The 18,417-nt window shown below is 40.6% G+C and overlaps 1 protein-coding gene across 2 annotated transcripts in view; it reads left to right on the top strand.

The window, feature by feature from the left end:
• LOC127569449 (serine/threonine-protein kinase 32A-like) overlaps window positions 1-18,417 on the top strand; it is a 214,799-nt gene that overhangs the window by 104,746 nt on the left and 91,636 nt on the right. For both annotated transcript variants that reach the window (XM_052014099.1, XM_052014100.1), the window contains exon 4: window positions 11,781-11,954. In XM_052014099.1, coding sequence (XP_051870059.1) covers window positions 11,781-11,954 — 174 coding nt within the window. The remainder of the gene's footprint in view (window positions 1-11,780; window positions 11,955-18,417) is intronic.

An 18,417-nucleotide genomic window follows, 5' to 3' on the forward strand; every position in this document is an offset into this window, starting at 1 on the left:
CAAGATTACTGCTATTGATGCCTGCTATTTTTTTCAGTTCCAGACTTTATTTGAATTTAAATCCCCCAGTTGCCATGATCCTCCCTGGATACAGGCAAGGCGCCAGACAACTGGAGGTTGCAAATATGACAGCCTTGTTCAATAAGTGATTGCGAACATGCCCTGCAAATACCTGACTGGTCAGCTTAACCTTGGTGATGTGGGGAGCTTCTAAAAACAATGATCTGGGAAAAAATTAACAGGCAGTTGAAGAATTTGTGTTAATAAAGGAGAGCCAACATATATTTATGAAAGGAAAATCGTTAAAGGCAAATCACGTTGGACTTACTAAGCCAATTTTTTTATGAGTTAGCAGTAAAGATTGATAATGGGACTGTATATAGAAGTGATTTGGATTTTCAGAAGGCTTTCAACAAAGTCTCACATAAAAACCTGAGTAGCAAAATTGAGGTGCAGAGAATAAACTCATTTAGCAGATGACAGGGAAAGAGCAAGGAAGTGAGCTGAATGGATTGCTATTCCAGGAGGTAGCATTGTGTCATCAAGCTGGGTGCTGTAATGATCCCATGATTTAAACTTGGATCTGATCTTGCTGAAGGTGATAATCTACAGTGAGGGAGAGAGAGTAGAGGGAGGAGCGAGCAAAAGAGAGATGGGGAACGGACTGAGAGAAGGGAAGGGAAACAGGGCTAGAGAGAGGGATGAGAGAGTAAGTGAAGAGAAGGAATAGGGGGAGAAATGAATGGAGAGAAAGTGGAAGGGAACAGAGTGAGGGGAGCGGGACATGAGGAGAGAGAGTGAGAGGGAGAAAGATTAAAAACAAGATCAAACCATTCCTTTACTCTCTCTGTTTCTTTACCTCACAATCCACCCCTTGTAGCTCTCTTTCCCTCACTCTCATTCTCCCCTCTATCTCTCCATTTGTTACCCTTCCTTTCCTCTCACACACTCTCCTTGTCTTTCCCCCCTTTTTCTATCTATTGCTCTCCCTTTCCCCCTCCCTCTCTCTCTCTAACTCTCTTCCTTTCTCTCTCTACCACTTTCTATATCCATCTCCCCTTTGGAAGATCGGTGGGATGGATGAGGATGGATTTGCCGGCTGCTGCAGGATTGCAGGCATCTTTTGTTGGGTCAGAACAGGGCAATTCTGTGTGCCATCTCTCCCCCTCCGAGCCAAAACAATCAGGGGCTGTGTCGAGCTGAGCCTCTCTTCCTGTGCCTGCTCACTTCCCATCACAGCTGTCGCTGTTTATTTCTGACTTAGGATCCATTTGGCTTGCAAACACTTTTCAGGAATGGAACCCTGCCATAACCTGGGAACTGCCTGTGCTTTTATTAAATGATAACTTCCATCATTGCAGCAGTGACTGCTTCCATATCAAAAGTGTGTAGCTGCTGTATGTATAGATATGCTTCTTTTATGCTCTTTGCTTCTACTGATCTTTGTGGTTGTACAATCAATAAATTACTCTCCCCAGACCCCATACCAGTGCCTTTAAAGTGTGAGTGTGAGAGGTGAAATGATGCTTGGGAATACTTTACAACATTTAATAACATCTTACTACAAAAAGACTCCATTGGTTTGATGAACGTGATCCTTTTAAAAATAATGAAGAGACATCAGTGAACTCAAAGAATGTCCCAACAGGATTTTTTATGGCAATATGGTGCCAGATTGTAACTCTTAATGCTTATGTTTGTTGTTTACTGCATGAGTTCACTGCAACCAGGGACTTGTCCACAACGTGCCTACCTTGGGGACTAGGAATCCAGCAGGTGCTTGATTTCCTGTGTGATTTCCTTTGTGGATTTTTAAATGGAAATTATAAAGCATTACCAACGTCATCAAATCGATTGTAATGAAAATAAAACTACTTTTTCTTTCAGTCATTGTTTATAAAATGGTGACTCACAGAACAGTTCATACTGTGGTTCTAAGGTTCAGTATAAAGGTGATGGTCTAGAAATCTAATTAGGTAGTACATTTTCTTTACAACTAATGCAATTAGATGATTGAGAAATGTGATTGCAATTTTATAGCATACATTGTTCATGTTGTGACTTTTGATTGCCTGTTTCTATCTGCCTGATGCACATGAAATAATTATAGCGTGTACAGGTGACATCAGTCTACAAGCAACATCCAACTGGGGACTTTTCTGTGAAGCTGAATTACATGTGCAATTAACAACGCAGGCTGTGATCACAAAGTCTAGTTCTAAGTTCTAGGGTAGGCCCAGTTTCTGTGCAACTTAGAGTCATATAGTGCAGAAACAGGCCCTTTGGCCCACTGTGTTTGTGCTGACTATCAAGCACCTATTTACAACAATTTCCTTTTATTCTCCCAACATTTCTATCAATTACACCCAGGTTCTACTGCTCACCTACACACTAGGGGCCATTTACAGTGGCCAGTTAACCTAAGAATGTACAAATTCCGCACAGGCAGCACCAGAGGTTGGGATTGAACGTAGGCAACTGGATCATTAACTGTACAATGTAAAATAAAAAGAGAAAATGATGGAAGTACTGAGTTGATCAGGTAGTATCTATGGAAAATGGGTTTGTGCGCATGGGTGTTGGGGTGGCACCACTCCTGTCTGCTGCCACTGGCCTCAGGTGTGAGTGATTCCTGAATTCCCAGCCTACTGGACCTCCTTGCAGGTGTCCACCCACCTCTTCCACAGGGATTTTCCAGAGGGCTACCTTGTTCCCCTGCTGGTGCTGCTGTGGATGCTGTGAGCCCTCCCCAAGCTGCACAATGTCTCCCAGCAATAGTCAGGCTCAGTGGTCACTTCAGTCAAGCGAGCTGTTTTATCTTCAATGGTATTGGGCTTCTTCAGCCATTACTGGAGCTACACTCATGCAGGCAAGTGCAGAGTGTTCCATAGCATCCCAAAGTTGTGCCTTGCAGAAAGTACAAAAACTCCAGGGAGTCACCTATGGGCACATACAAATTGTAACTACAAGGTCAGAGGCTGGATATGCTGCTCTTGTTTTAATGTGAATACAGTTGGTCAATAGTGACCCCCCAGGATGTTGATAGTTAGAGTCTCGGCAATGGTAAGGCCATTGAATGTAATGGGTGTTTCCCTATTGGAGATGGTCATTGTCTAGCACTTATGTTGCGAGTGTTTCCTGTCACTCATCATCACATGCCTGAACGTTGTCTATTCTTGCTGCATGCAGGCAAGCGGTCCTCAGGGCAATGTCCATGTTCCCTCTATCACAGAGTCAGGAGCTGGACAGCTGTGAATACAATTAAACATTGTGCAATCATCAGTTTCTAACCTTGTGCTGAAGGGAATGTCATTGAACAAGCAAGCAAAGATGGTTGGGCTATAGACATTGCCCTGAGGAACTCCTCCATTGACATACAGATCTTGTGATGGATGATGTGCCAGTTACAACCCCAACACTTTAAAAGATTTGTCAAACAGGATTCCTTTTCATAAAGTAGTGATGACTCTACCAAATCATATTATGATTCTTCATGTGACTGCTTATCACATCTTTAATAATGCATTTTTACATTTTCCCTATGAAAGGAGTCAAGCTAACTAACTTACAGTTCTCTGCCCTTCCTTTTCCCACTTGACTGTTGCTTTTACATTTGTTATTTCTAATCCACACGGAAATTCTGGAAGATCAAAAACAATACTTGCATATTTACACAGTCACCTCTTTTAAAACCTAATGGTGCAGAACATCAGGTGCAGGGGATTTGGCATCATTTCATCCCATTATTTCTTCATTAATATTAATTACTTTAAATTTACTCTTCTTAATTCCCATCATTTCTGGTATGTTTCTTGTGTCTTCTACAATCGAGATAGACACAAAGTATTTGTTTATATATGCAATTCCTTACTCACATTTATATTTTCTCCAGACTGCCCTTAATGCACAGTATCTCTAATGCCTACCTTGTATACTTCCAAAAGTTCTTGTCATCCACTTTGCAGCTATATCTGCATCAGTGGTGTGGTGACAAGCTCATGCATTTGATTGCCAGTCTCTGCAGTTAAGATAATTAATGAAATTACAGTAAGGTACAGTTTTCTTGAGTAAATATGCCCTCTGCAATAATTTAAGATCATGGTGAATGCTGTTCAGATTGCCTTTTTTCATCTAATACATATTTCATTTAAATTGCTAACATTTTCAGTACATTTCAATATTTATTTTCTCATTTTAATGCAAAATTAACCAGTCTCAAATGAGGTTTGAGGGGAACATATTTTTCTCTACAGATTGGAAACTATGTGGAACAAATTGCTAGTAATACCAGATGATACCGTGATAATTAACTCATTCAGAAAGAGCTGGATAAGACCTGGAATAGAATTAAATAATCTAGGGACCACTGTCAACTGGGATGAGGAACATTATCGCTGTTGTGTCTGTGGCAGTGTCACCAATGGAAACTAACTAGTGAGATAACATTAAATGTAAGTATAAGAACGTTCTGCCCAAGTATCTTCTGGAGATAGGAGAAGAATTTTATTTGGCATTCCCTTGGGAAACTAAAAATCGAAGCAGTTAGTGAAAGGCATGCTCCATGAGATTGGCATGTAAAAGGAGCAGCCACAAGAATCCAGATTATCTGTGCTCATTTCATGTCCTTGTCTGCTTAATACTGCACTTCCAAAGCAAGTCCTGAGTGAAGGTAGTGCATGTTTGTGTGTGTGTGTTTATTTGTGTGTGTGTGTGTTCTGTGTGTGTGTGTGTTCTGTGTGTGTGTGTGTGTGTGTGTGTGTGTGTTTCTTGATTTCTGCTGACTCACTCCACAATACAATTTTAATGATCCCGTTTCTTTTATTTTTGCATTGGAATACTTTTAGTTCAGTCATCTATCAACCAAAAAAAAAGTCCACGGACTGAAACACATTATCAGTTGTTTTGAAAAGACATCCTGTCCAATGTAAGTGGAAGGTTAATGACTTGGTATTCTTAATGTCAATTGTACCAGAATTCACCCTTGTTTTCTCAAGTGTGCAAAAGGTAGTAAAATGAAGGTTCATGGTGGATTGCAAATTATATACTATAACATATAACACTGGGTGATGAGCAGCTTGACTCAGTTCAGTGTGGAGGTGGCTCCTTTGTATATATTGCACTTAAAGAGACCAAGCCGAAGAAAAATTTAGAATCGACTCCAGCCAACCGCATCAGTGTGGATTATTTTAAAAGAAAAGACTTAGACTTGTGTTGATTCAAGTATCAAGTATCACGCAGAGGTATTTTATTTCCTAATGATTGTTGTGTTTACTACAATAGAAGGTATTTTTCCTATCCTTGCCTCATACAACAGTACTGGGTTATGGTGGGGGCAGGTCCAAGGACATTGGCGACTGTTGCTAGTGTCTGGCCTAAGTAACTGTTCTTCACAAGTGAGAAATGGAGGGTATTGGAGGGCTATTCAACCATGTAGGACTTGCATTTCAGCCCAATTGTGTTGTTTGATATCCAAATCGAAGCACTTACCAACACATCACTAACCAAGCAGATACCCGTATAAAATGCACACTTACTGTGAGATAACATTTATGTTTTATTCAAGGTTTTGCAATGTGCCTGTTGATAGACCCTCTGTGTTTCTTGTATGAGAACACCAAGATCTTTCTGAACACTAGTATTCAGCAACCTATCTGTTTACACCATATTCTGCTTCTCTGTTCTGCTTCATATTTTTCCATGTTATGCTTTATTTGCCATAGTTATTCACACTCACTGAACCTGTTTATATATCTTTACAGACTCTGGCTCTAGAATGCATAGAACATAGAACTGTACAGCACAGGAACAGACCCTTCAGCCCACAATGTCTGTGCCGAACACAATGTCAAATTAAACTAAACCTTTTCTGCCTGCCCATGATCCATATCCCTCCATTCCCTGCATATTCATATGTCAATCTTAAACGCCATTATCATATCTTTCTCCACCACCACCCCTGCCAGCCAGTTCCAGGCACCTACCGCTCTCTGTGTAAAAAAAACTTGCCCTGCACGTCTCTTTTGAACTTTCCCCCTCTCATCTTAAATGCATGTCCTTTAGTATTTGACATTGCTACCCTGGGGAGAAGATTATGACTAATTATCCTATCTATGCCTCTCATAATTTTATAAACTTCTATCTGGTTCCCCCTCAGCTGCCGATGCTCCAGAGAAAACAACCCAAGTTTGTCCAACCTCTTCTTTTAGCTCATACCCTCTAATCCAGGCCACATTCTGGTAAACCTCTTATGTTACCTTTTCAAAGCCTCCAAATCTTTCCTGTAATGGGGCGACCAGAATTGCAAACAATACTCCAAGTGCAGCCTAACCAAAGTTTTATGTAGCTGCAATATGACTTCCTTACTCTTATACTCAATGTACTGACCAATGAAGGCAAGCATGCCTTCTTTACCACCCTGTCTACTTGCATGGCCACTTTCAGGGAGGTATGGACTTGGACCCCAAGATCCCTCTGCACATCAATGCTTGTAGGAGTTCTGCCATTAACTGTATACTTTCCCCTTCATTATTCCTTTTTTTTGCACTATTTATTTATTTTGTAATTTATAGTAACTTCATGTCTTTGGACTGTACTGCTGCCGCAAAACAACACATTTCACGACGTATACATCAGTGATAATAAACCTGATTCTGATTCTGACTTATTTTAAATTTTTGTTAAATTTTATTTACAGCGTGGTAACAGGCCCTTCTGGCCCAATGAGTCCGCGCTGCCCATTTTTTTTAAACCCAAATTAACCTACCCATACGTCTTTGCAATGTGGGAGGAAACCAGAGCACCCGGAGGAAACCCATGCAGACACGGGAGAACGTACAAACTCCTTACAGACAGCGCCGGAATCAAACCCCGATCACTTATATTTGACCTCCCAAAATGCAAAACTTCACACTTGCTTGGATAATTCATTTGCACAACTCCAGAAAGAATAACTGTCTTAATTTAAATAGGATAACCTTGCACATATTTTCAGCTGTCGTAGCACTTGGGTGAAATTGCATTCCTGTCATTTTCATTGTTACAGTGCCTTCTCTTGGGATAAAAGTCTCCAAGTGACATCATCAACATTAGTTTTACACCTGTCTGAAAAATTATAAGACCATAAAACCATAAGACATAGGAGCAGAATTAGGCCATTCTGCCCATCAAGTCTGCTCCACCATTCGATCATGGCTGATTTATATTTCCCTCTCAACCCCATTTTCCTGCCTTCTCCCCATACCCTTTGACACCCTTACTAATCAAGAACCTATCAACCTCTGCTTTAAATATACCCAATGACTTGGCCTCCACAGCCGTCTTTGGCAATGAATTCCACAGATTCACCACCCTCTGGCTAAAGAAATTTCTCCTTATCTCTGTTCTAAAGGGACATCCTTCTATTCTGAGGCTGTGTCCTCTGGTTCTAGACTCTTCCATTACTGGAAACATCCTCTCCACATCCACTCTATCCAGGCATTTCAATATTTGGTAGGTTTCAATGAGATTCCCCCCTCATCCTTCTAAACTCCAGCGAGTACAGGCCCAGAGCCATCAAATGCTCCTCATACATTAACCCTTTCATTCCTGGGATCTTTCTTGTAAACCTCCTCTGGACCCTCTCCAATGCCAGCACATCCTTCCTTAGATACGGGACCCAAAACTGCTCACAGTACTCCAAATGCGGTCTGACCAATGCTTCAGAATTATATCCTTGCTTTTATATTCTAGTCCTCTCACAATGAATGCAAGCATTGCATTTTCCTTCCTTATTACTGACTCAACCTGCAAGTTAACCTTTAGGGAATCCTGCATGAGGACTCCCAAGTCCCTTTGCACCTTCGATTTCTGATTTGGCTCCCCATTTAGAAAATAGTCTACGCCTCTATTCCTCCTACCAAAGTGCATGACCGTACACATCCCTATGCTGTATTCTGTCTGCCACTTCTTTGCCCATTCTCCCAACCTGTCCAAGTCCTTCTGCAGACTCCCTGCTTCAATACTACCTGCCTCTCCACCTAGTTTTGTATCATCTGCAAACTTGGTCACAAAGCCATCAATTCCATCATTCAGATCATTAATATGTAACGTGAAAAGTAGCGGACCAAAACACCAACTCCTGCGAAACACCACTAGTCACCGGCAGCCAACCAGAAAAGGCCCCCTTTATTCCCACTCTTTGCCTTCTGCCAGTCAGCCAATCTTCTATCCATGCCAGTACCTTTCCTGTAATACCATGGGCTCCTATCTTGTTTAGCAGCCTCATGCGCATCACCTTGTCAAAGGCCTTCTGAAAATCCAAGTAAACAACATTCACTGACTTTCCTTTGTCTATCGTGCCTGTTACTTCCTCAAAGAATTCCAACAAGATCTCCTCTTGAGGAAACCATGCTGACTTTAGTCTATTTTATCATGTGCTTCCAAGTTCCCCGAACCATCATCCTTAACAATGGACTCCAACATCTTACTAACCACTGAAGTCAGGCTCACCGGTCTATAATACCCTTTCCCTTGCCTCCCTCCCTTCTGAAAGAGTGGACTGACATTTGCGATTTTCCAGCCCTCCAGAACCATTCCTGAATCTAGTGATTCTTGAAAGATTGCTGCTAACGCCTCTACAATCTCTTTAGCTACCTCTTTCAGAACCCTGGGGTGTTGTCCATCCAGTCTAGGTGACTTATACACCTTCAGACCTTTCAGCTTCCCAAGCACCTTCTCCTTCATAATAGCCACTACACCCACTTCTACCCCTGACTCTCTCGAATTTCTGACATGTTGCTGGTGTCTTATACTTATTCAGTCCATCCGCCATTTCTTTGTTCTGCATTATTACCTCTCCAGCGTCATTTTCCAGCGGTCTGATGTCCACTCTTGCCTCTCTTTATATTTTGTATTTACTCACAGAACAGAATTTACCAATCCCCTTCTCCTGCTTATGCTATTTAAAGGGGCCAACACTTAACCTGAATTCTTTGTCCTTACTAAGACCTGGGACCTTCTGAAGCTTACAGGCATATGCTTCTGGACTGCTTTGTCTTATCAAAGTCATGGTCACTCCCAACTTCCTAACCTCAGGATCAATCCTACTGCTGTAATGGGAAGATGTCCACTTACGAAGGAAAAATACCAAGAAAAAGCACATTAGTTAAACGGTGAGAAATTATAGAGTTCTGAGACGCAGAGAGATCCTGATACATGATTTGCAGAAGCTAGCATGTAGGTCCAGCAAATAATAAGACAAGCTAATGTTTCTTGCTTCGAGAATTGAATACAAAATTAGGAGGTTATGTTTCAGTTTTATAGGGCATTGGTGAGCCTGGAGGACTATATATAGTAATGGTCTCCTTAGTTAAGAAAGGATGTAATTGCATTGGGAGCAGTTCAGAGAACTTTTACTAGACTGATACCTGGAATGGGCAGGTTGTCTTATGAAAAAAGGTTGGACAGACTAGGCTTGAACTCGTGGAGTTTGGAAGAGTGGGAGGGAACTTAATTGAAGCATGTAAGACCTTGAGCGGTGGAGAGAATGTTCCTGTGGGAGGATTTGCGAATAAGAATGGCTGTTTAAAAGTAAAGAAATATCCATCTGATACAGAGATGAGGCCACATTATTTCTCAGAGAGAGGTGAGTCTTTGGCACTTCCCTCCTTAAAGGGCAATGAGGACAGATTCTTTGAATATTTTTAAGGCAGAGGGAGATGAATACTTGATAAGCAAGAGGGTTGAATGTGGGAATGTGGAGTTTAAGTTACAATCAGTTCATCCATGATCTTGTTAAATGATGGAGCAGGCTTGAAGGGCCAAGTGGTCTGCTCCATGTTCTTATGTGTTAATGTCCATGTGTTAATCATGGCCATATCTCAGTTCCCTGATGCATTAGGAAGCTCTCCCGAACTCCATACTCAAGGAGAGAAGTCGTTTCTTCATCTCACAGAGCAGTCATGTGTACACTTTGCAGGCTTCCCCAAAGTGCAGGCACTCATGTCTTTATTGAGATGTCACAGGCAACCAGCATCTGTGAGAAGGTGCAACACGTTGAGAGAGATTAGTGCACTGAAACCAACAATGTCAATCTCAACATGGCAATATATGGGGAAATCCAGTAACATTGTTCTGTGAACCTCATCATTGGAATAGTGATCTTTCACAACCAGCATTATGGTGACTGCAATGCTCTTTTAATGCCTTCAGAAGTTAATATAAACATTTCTAGTCCTTTCTGTCCCTACAACTTACTTGCTCACCAACTTTTGTATTTTCATCCATCTTCAGCACAATATATCAGGTCCCATCATCTTGTCATTTATCTAGATTGTAAATAAGTGAGGATCCAGCACTGATCCTTGTGGCTCCCCAGTGGTTGCAGTTTACCAAACTTGAAATGACCCATCCATTTCCAACTCTCTGCTTTGTGTCACCTAAAGCAGTCTTCTACCATGCTAATATATTATGGCTAATACAATGAGTACCTGTGGGGTAAACTTATATGCAACACCTATAGTGACTGGTTCTCCATTCTTCAGCTACATCACAGATCTCTACCAAATATGTCAAATATATTTTCCCTTTCATGAAGGCATATGGATTTTGCTTAATCATATTATTATTTTTTAAGTGTAAAGTTGCCACTTTCTTAATAGTGGATCCCAGATATTTTTTAGTTATTCACTTTTGGAATGAGAACAGTGCCAGCAAGGTCACTATTTATTGTCCATCCCCAATTGCTCACGAGAAAATGATGGTGAACTTCCTTCATGAATTATTGCAGTCCTTTCCGGTGAAAGTACACCTCCAAAGTTTGAATAATGGGTTCCAGGATCTACACTTAGTGATGATAAAGGGCCGCCATGGACCTTCAATGATGTATTTCATGCACCTTCAGCCCTTATTCTTCCTTGTGGACATGTGTGAGGGACAATAAGCTGCAAAGCTACGGGGAAATAAGGAGAGGGGAATGGGACTGATGGGACTGCTCTACTGTCATTATGACATAAGGAGAAAAAACAGAGTGGTGGAGTGTGATGTAAGTGCCAGTACACAGGTTATCCCGCAGACTCATTGAGTTCATTTTCTGGCAGTGCTTTTCACCATGTTTACAAATTGCACGATCACAAAGGGCCTGTGGTAGAGGGAATGAATGTTTATTTTTATAATTACATAAGTTCTATATTATATCCCCAAAGGCTTGACAACCAGCTAATCACTTTTGAATCTAAACTCTGCACCAGACTGAGGACCGGGGTTGATCAAAGCTCAGCTTGAACAAAGTGAAATTATCTTGCCTACTTCAAAGTCATCTAATTGGCTCATTAGTTTGATTGTTGTAACTCCAGTTAAATTCTTTTCAAGATGACTTTTAGCTATTGTTTTGATGGGGTGTCACATGGTATTTACAGTATGGCAGAGAATGAGGCCATTCCTTCCAACTGGTTTATGCACGAGCACCTCTTATCCAATTCTGTTGACATTATCTTCTAGTCCTTTCTCCTTCATGTATTGATCTTGTGTTCCTTTGAATGCACTTGTGCTATTAAACACATCTATGGTTTTGGAATTCCATTTTCTTACCACTCTCTAGGTAAAGACATTTTGCCTAAATTGTCTGTTAGCTTTATCTGATTATATTTATAACACTAATTTTCATATTTCCACACACACATAGGAACATTTTCTCAGTATTTACTCCCTAAGACCATCTCATAATCTTAAAGGTCTCCATTGAGCCACCCTCTGTTTGCTGTACTGTAGACATCACTAATCTCAATTCATTCCCATCCTTTCAGGTATTCCTTTCAAGATGAGGAAGATATGTTCATGGTGGTGGACCTCCTTCTCGGTGGAGACCTTCGTTATCACCTGCAACAGAATGTTCACTTTAAGGAGGAAACAGTGAAACTTTATATCTGTGAGCTGGCACTGGCACTGGATTATCTGCAGAGCAAGCACATCATTCACAGGTTAGTCATTCAGTCTATGGAGGACGGTGTTAATTATAAATGAACTCTTATCCTTTGTACGTGCACTCACCTTTTGCATGTGATTATCAGTTTTGGTCAAAACTTGATAGATTTATTATGTTAGTAACTGGTAAAAATCTACAATTTATTACATCAGTGTCTGATTACAATGTGATACTCAGATAATTTCTTAACTTTGATTATTTTTGATCAAACTAAAAGCATTGGTCTAAAGCAACACGTTCTAGGTGTCACTAATTATATCGCTTCAATCATTATCTGTTTTTAACCCAGTGAAGCATTTCTTGTGACATTCAACCAAAGGACAGTGCCTTTTCAGCAGGGTTGTCACCAAATGCACCTCTTCAGAAGTGTTTATTATTTGTGCAGTGCCATGGCACACCAAGGAAAGCCATCTGAGCCTAGACATTACTGTTAATAGTGAACACATGGGTGATGTTTTGCTATTTGCTATTTGGAAGCATGTGGTCAAAAGTAATTTTTAAATTCAAGCTTGAAGTTGTGTGGTGCAATTGAGAGCCCACTTAATGTCATCCATATCATATATGTCTAATATATCTAGTGTCATCTGGATATGGGGAAACTTCTCTAGGCTACTGTTGCACAATGTTATCTTGATCCACTAATTTAGAGGCATTTATTTTGATTTCACCTTCAACCACTGTTGAGACTTGAATCTGCATTTATACTGCACGTTTAAGTATAACACCTACTTACTTAGTATATTTTGGGAGACTGTTGACTGCTGGTATTCAGAAAGATCTGGTTATCAAACCAAAAAAGTGTTAGCATGTAGGTACAAGTAACTGGTGAGTCAAATGTTTGTCTTTATTGCAAGAGGAATAGAGTACAAACTTTTTAAAAGTGCACAGACTGAGTATTCTAAAGTATATCCTTCCTTATTTAAGAAGGGATATACTTGTTTTAGAGGCAGTGCTAAGAGGGCTCAGGAGAGTGATTCACAGGAAGAAAGGGTTGGTTTAAGTGGAAAGGCTGAGTAGATTGGGCCTTAACTGTCTGAAGTTTAGAAGACTGAGAGGCAATTTAATGAAACTCATAAGATTTTGAAAGGACATGACAGCATTGATGCTCTGAAGATATTTCCCAAGGGAACTGAGAACAAGGAGGCATAGTTTCCGGATAAAGGCAGAAAAGTGGAGTTGTAGCCAATGAACAGCTATGATCTTATTGAATAGCTGAACTGGCTCATGGGCCAGGTGATGACCTCCAGTTTCAATGCCTTGTGAGAGAGAATGTGAGAAATGTCTGGCATCAGTTGCTGGGAAAATTCTTATCACCATTGTAGTAACAGGACACTTAAAAATCATAATATGATTAGTTAGAGTTAACTTTTTTTGAAAGTGAAATTGTGTTTGACAATCTAGTAGAGTTCTTTGTGGATGTGACTAGCAGTGAATTTTGATTTCTGAGATGCACTCGATAAGGTGCCACATAGCCAATTACTCACACGGAAAGGGCTCCTGGTATGGAGAATATATATTACTATGGACAGGGCATTGGTTAACTGATTGAAAACTGAGAGTAGAAATAAATGGGCCATTTTTAGGACAAACTGTACTAAGTGGAAAGCCACAGATTTCAGTGCTAAGGTTCTCAGCTATTTACAACCTATATTAATGACAGGTGAAGGGACTGTGTGAGTTGTAACCAACTTTAGTTGAAGTATATAGTGAAGATATACAGTATTTAAGGGGAAGCTGTTCAAGGTTATGAGGGAGAAGGTACAGAGGGTCACACTGATAGATTTCAATGAGGAAAGCTGGGAAGAGGTTTGAGTGGAGCATAAAGGTAAGGGGTAAGGGGGTTAAGGGTTATAGGGAGAAGGGGGGGGAGAATAGAGTTGAGAAAATAAATCAGCCATGATTGAATGGCAGAGCAGACTCAATGGCCAAATGCCCTAATCTGTTCCTATATCTTACGGTCTTAAGGTCTTATAAACACCAGCATGGACTGGATAGACCGGCCAGCCTGTTTCTGTGCCATAGACCTTATGTAAAACCAAGATAGAAAGTTAGGTTTAATCATGTAAGGGGAGAGCCAGCTCATCGACTGAGATTTCGCAACATCCAAAATTAAAGCAGTTGGACCATATTTTTGACTCTGAACAACTTTGGATCTTGGTGGACTTTTCTCAATTTCTGTTACCTTCCGCTCAGTTTGGGTGATGTGTGCATCACCTCTTTCCATTTCAAATCCTGGTGTCACAAACTCTGCTACACCATGCCTACTTTTCCACTTTGGATTACATAGGATCCACGGCACAGAAAAGGGCCACTGAGCCCAACCAATTAATGCTGGTGTCTTTGCTTCACTTGAGCCTATTTTCTCATTGAAATCCATCAGCATGAGCCTCTATTCCCACTCCCTGTGGTAAAACATCAGTCGTATTTCCTCGAGAGAAAAGGTACTCAACAGGATTACAAGAACATCTTTTGCCACATGGACTGCCAATGATTCAAGTGAAGGTGACCTAGTGATAATGAAGGAATAACACTGTGTCTAGGTCACCTGGTGTGTGAGTTGGAGATGGTGGTGTCCCCATTCACCCACTTCCCTTGCTTTTCTGAGTGATGGAAGTTGTAGATCTGCTATCAAAAGAGCCTTGGGGATCTGCTGCAGTGTACAAACTATAGCCACATGTTGTTAACAGTGGACAGGGCAGATGTTTAAAACAGAGTATGAGGGCACTGATCAAGGGGAGTGCTTTGTCATTGATGAGGTCATGCATCTGTGGTTCAAGTGAGCTAAATGAATTTATGTCCACTCCCTGTTGCATACCTTAATTTAATCCTCTCATTCCTAAAACACCCTGCTAATGCACGTGTCAGTGTTGGGAAAAGGACAGCCACAGTCCAATAGTTCACCAGTACAAAAAGAAGTGAACAACATTAGTGGCAGCAGCAGACATTTCTAGTTCTATAGCAAAAGCAGCTTCAAGGTCATGCAGTTCCCTCAGAAACTGTTCATCCCACACCCTCCCCCCATTCCATTTACTATGGTAATATAACATTTTCAGATGCTAAATGAAAAACTACCCCTATATTGTCTGTACAAAAGTCCCCCACGGCGAGATAAAACTGTTGTGTCTCATGAACTTTGTGCAGCAGAGTTGACTTCAGTTGTGCTGCAAAGGAAAAGTGAAGTCATTCATTAATATTATGCCTTTGAGTAGGATTTTGTAGCCTGTTGTCAAAATATTCTGATTGTTATGGAAGAGGGAAGCAAATTTGCACAATCTGCCCAATATCCCACTATCAGACAAGTTATAATCATTGGATAATCTCTTCTAATAGTGTTGAGTGAGAGAGCAATATTGACAAGGAAATTAAGGGAACTCCCAGCTTTTTGAACTCATTTGCTGGGATTTTTTATGTCACTTAAAAGAGCATATCATTCTTCAGTTTGACATCTCGTTGAATGATTCAGCTCTATAACAGTGTCTTACAGCCTCAGTACACTGTTGGGAGTGCCAGCCTGATTATTGTGGTCAGTTTACAGGAATGGATTTTTATCTTTAGTCTTCTGATTCAGAAGTGAGAGTGCGTGCCAACTAAGCAAACACTGGTTACAGTGGAATCCTTTCCATTAAGTTCTGAGACTCCAAACAGTGGAGGGAATGGATGAGCAGCCATCAAGTGCATTTGTTTAAAAGGCATAAATAAGTGAGGCAAAAGTTGTGTCTGGAAGGATCCAACTGCACAAGCTACTGTAAAATGATGACCATTACTTTGGACTAGGTTTTAAAACCTGACCCTGGAGTTGCCTTGCAAGTTCCTGGTAACGTTTCCTCATTTGGTGTCAATGGTGTCTTCCCATTTATACATCACCAACTGGAATATAAAGACCCCCTTGGTTCCATTGACTTTCAGGAGAGCAGGATTATTGCTGCTTCTGTAATTCTTGTTCTGGTGTTGTCCACAGATGGCCCTGCAAATGACAGCAACATCAAGTGAAATAAGAGCTAATCTTTTAAAATGTCAGTCAAGAATCCTGTCCTTTTATAATTTGCTATGAACATAACAAGTGCTGGAAAGAGTCAATATGCCAGGCTGCATCTGTGGTGGAGGTGAGGCAGTTAATATTTAAGGTTTATTGGAAGGTAATCCAATATCTTTCAACATTGTTGTTGGTGAGACTTGTGTGCCGTTGCCATAGTCATTATAGGGAAACAAAGGGACTGCAGATGCTGGAATCTAGATGAAAAAACACAAGATTCTGGAGGAACTCAGCAGGTCAGGCAAGTATCTGTGGAGAAAACAGGTGGTCAGTGTTCTCGGGTCAGGACCCTTCTTCAGGACTTCATACAGTCTTCATACTGGGTTATGTATAAGAAACTTAAGTCATGAAAGAAAATTTTGATTTAGTTTCCTCTCATTTAATCCAGAAATGTAATCAGCTGGTGATTGAAAGTTAGACATGCTTTGACTAATTATCATCTGGTTTCTGCTTTATGCAAATTCAAAATCATGCATTTGGTTTTACAAAATGCCAGCTGACTGCTGATTAAATCTCAATTTAATCATGTCACACAGGTTACTTTTAAATTTGATTAACACCTTCAACACTGGCTTATCTGCCTCCGGGCCAGTTCTTCAAAGTAAATAATTTCTTTTTGCACTCTGTAAGGTTCAGAGATCTTCTGAATTATGAGCTGCTGTGGAGTATCCAAGAATACCCAGGCTGACTCCAGTTGCTGGTTAAGCTTCTTCATATTCCAGCTAGTTGAGAGCAAAATAGTTGCAAAACCCTTTTCAACCTTCAATAGGGATTCTTTATTCTGCTATCTGTACACATATCCTAACTTACCATTATGCCCTGTACACCCCATCATCTCTATGCTTGCTAACCTATCTTACCTTCTGTCCAGATTACCTGATTTTTAAAATTTCTCTGCCAGTCCTCCAGGTTCGCAATCTCCTGAAATCATTATATTCCTTCGATTCCAGCCTCAAGTTTTCTTTCTCTACCACTGGCCTTGCATAAACACAGAGCAGAACGAAGCCATTCAGCCCATCAGGCCCATACTGGCTCCCAGCAAGCAATCCCATTGGATGATGGAAATCTGAAACAAAGCAATGAATGCTAGAAACACTCAGAAGGTCAGACAGCATCTGTGGAGAGAGAAACTGTTAACATTTCAGGGCCAAGGACAGTTTGTCAGAATTAGGAATGTTTTCTCTTCAAACACCATATTTGGAAACTGGACGTAAATACTGATTTTTCATTGATTTGTTATTAATACCTCTGTAACATAAAGTTTCCATATACACTTGTCACAATATCACTTCTCTTTGAGTCCTCAGCTATCCATTTATCAATACAACAAATAGTTGTGGCTCCACCATAGTCTCTTGTGAGATGTCATAATCACATTCTGATTGGCCGTCATTTTGATTCGACGCTCATTATCCCCACTGTCTCTGCTCAGCCGTTTATCCAAGAACTTGTCTTCAATTCCATGAATTTCAGCTTCAGCAAATAAACCCTTATGACCAACTTCACTCGTTAGATGTCCATGACTCCTAATTGGTGGCCAGAATTTTTACACCCTTGTGGTATCCAAGTGTTCTGTGTCACAAATTATTTTTTTTAATACTTTCTACTGCTCTTACTGTGGTTTTACCTATTGGAAGATTTGGCAGTTTACCATGGATAATCTTCATCTAATTATGTGGAAATTTCTCCAGTCTGTAGAAATTATTTTATATTTTAGAATTCTGGAAAACCATAACCAATGCATCTCAACATTTCCACAGCTACCTCACTTAGTGGCTCTGAGATGCAGATTATCAGCCTTGGGGATTTATCGGCTTTCAGTCCCACTAAATTCTCCAGCACTATTTTCCCTACTGAGACTGATTTCCTTTAGTTCCTTCCCTTCATTAGATTCTCAGTTCCTTAACATTTCTGGAATACTACTTGTGTCTTCTTCTGTGAAGACAGAATCAAAGTATCAGTTTACTTGCTCTGCCAATTCCCTGTTCCCCTTTATGAATTCTCTCATTTCTGACTGTGGTGGACCTAGACTGACTTCTAAACTATATATTTTTACATACCTATTGAAGCATTTACAGTCCACTTTTATGTTCCTTATAAGTCTTAATCAATTTCTTAACTGGAACCTAAACTGCCCGCAATCATCAGGTTTTGTTGCATTTTTCTAGCAACCTTACAAGACCCCTCTTTGGATCTAATATTTTGTCTTTGTGCTCTGCCTTTCCTGACATGATCCGGTTTTCCTTACCTAACGCTCATGTTGTCAAAGCTGCATTAGCTGCTATGTCATACCAAGTTGAATTTGCCCCTGCCGATCTTTGTATATTTGAATAAAGCTTGCTTCTTTGGCCTCTCACCCTAACCTGTCCTCCTCTCATGTTACATGCATACATTTCTCATTTCTCCTCCCCTTGTTAATTACCTT

This window comes from Pristis pectinata, chromosome 4, assembly GCF_009764475.1.
Source record: "Pristis pectinata isolate sPriPec2 chromosome 4, sPriPec2.1.pri, whole genome shotgun sequence".
Taxonomy (NCBI): Eukaryota; Metazoa; Chordata; class Chondrichthyes; order Rhinopristiformes; family Pristidae; genus Pristis; species Pristis pectinata.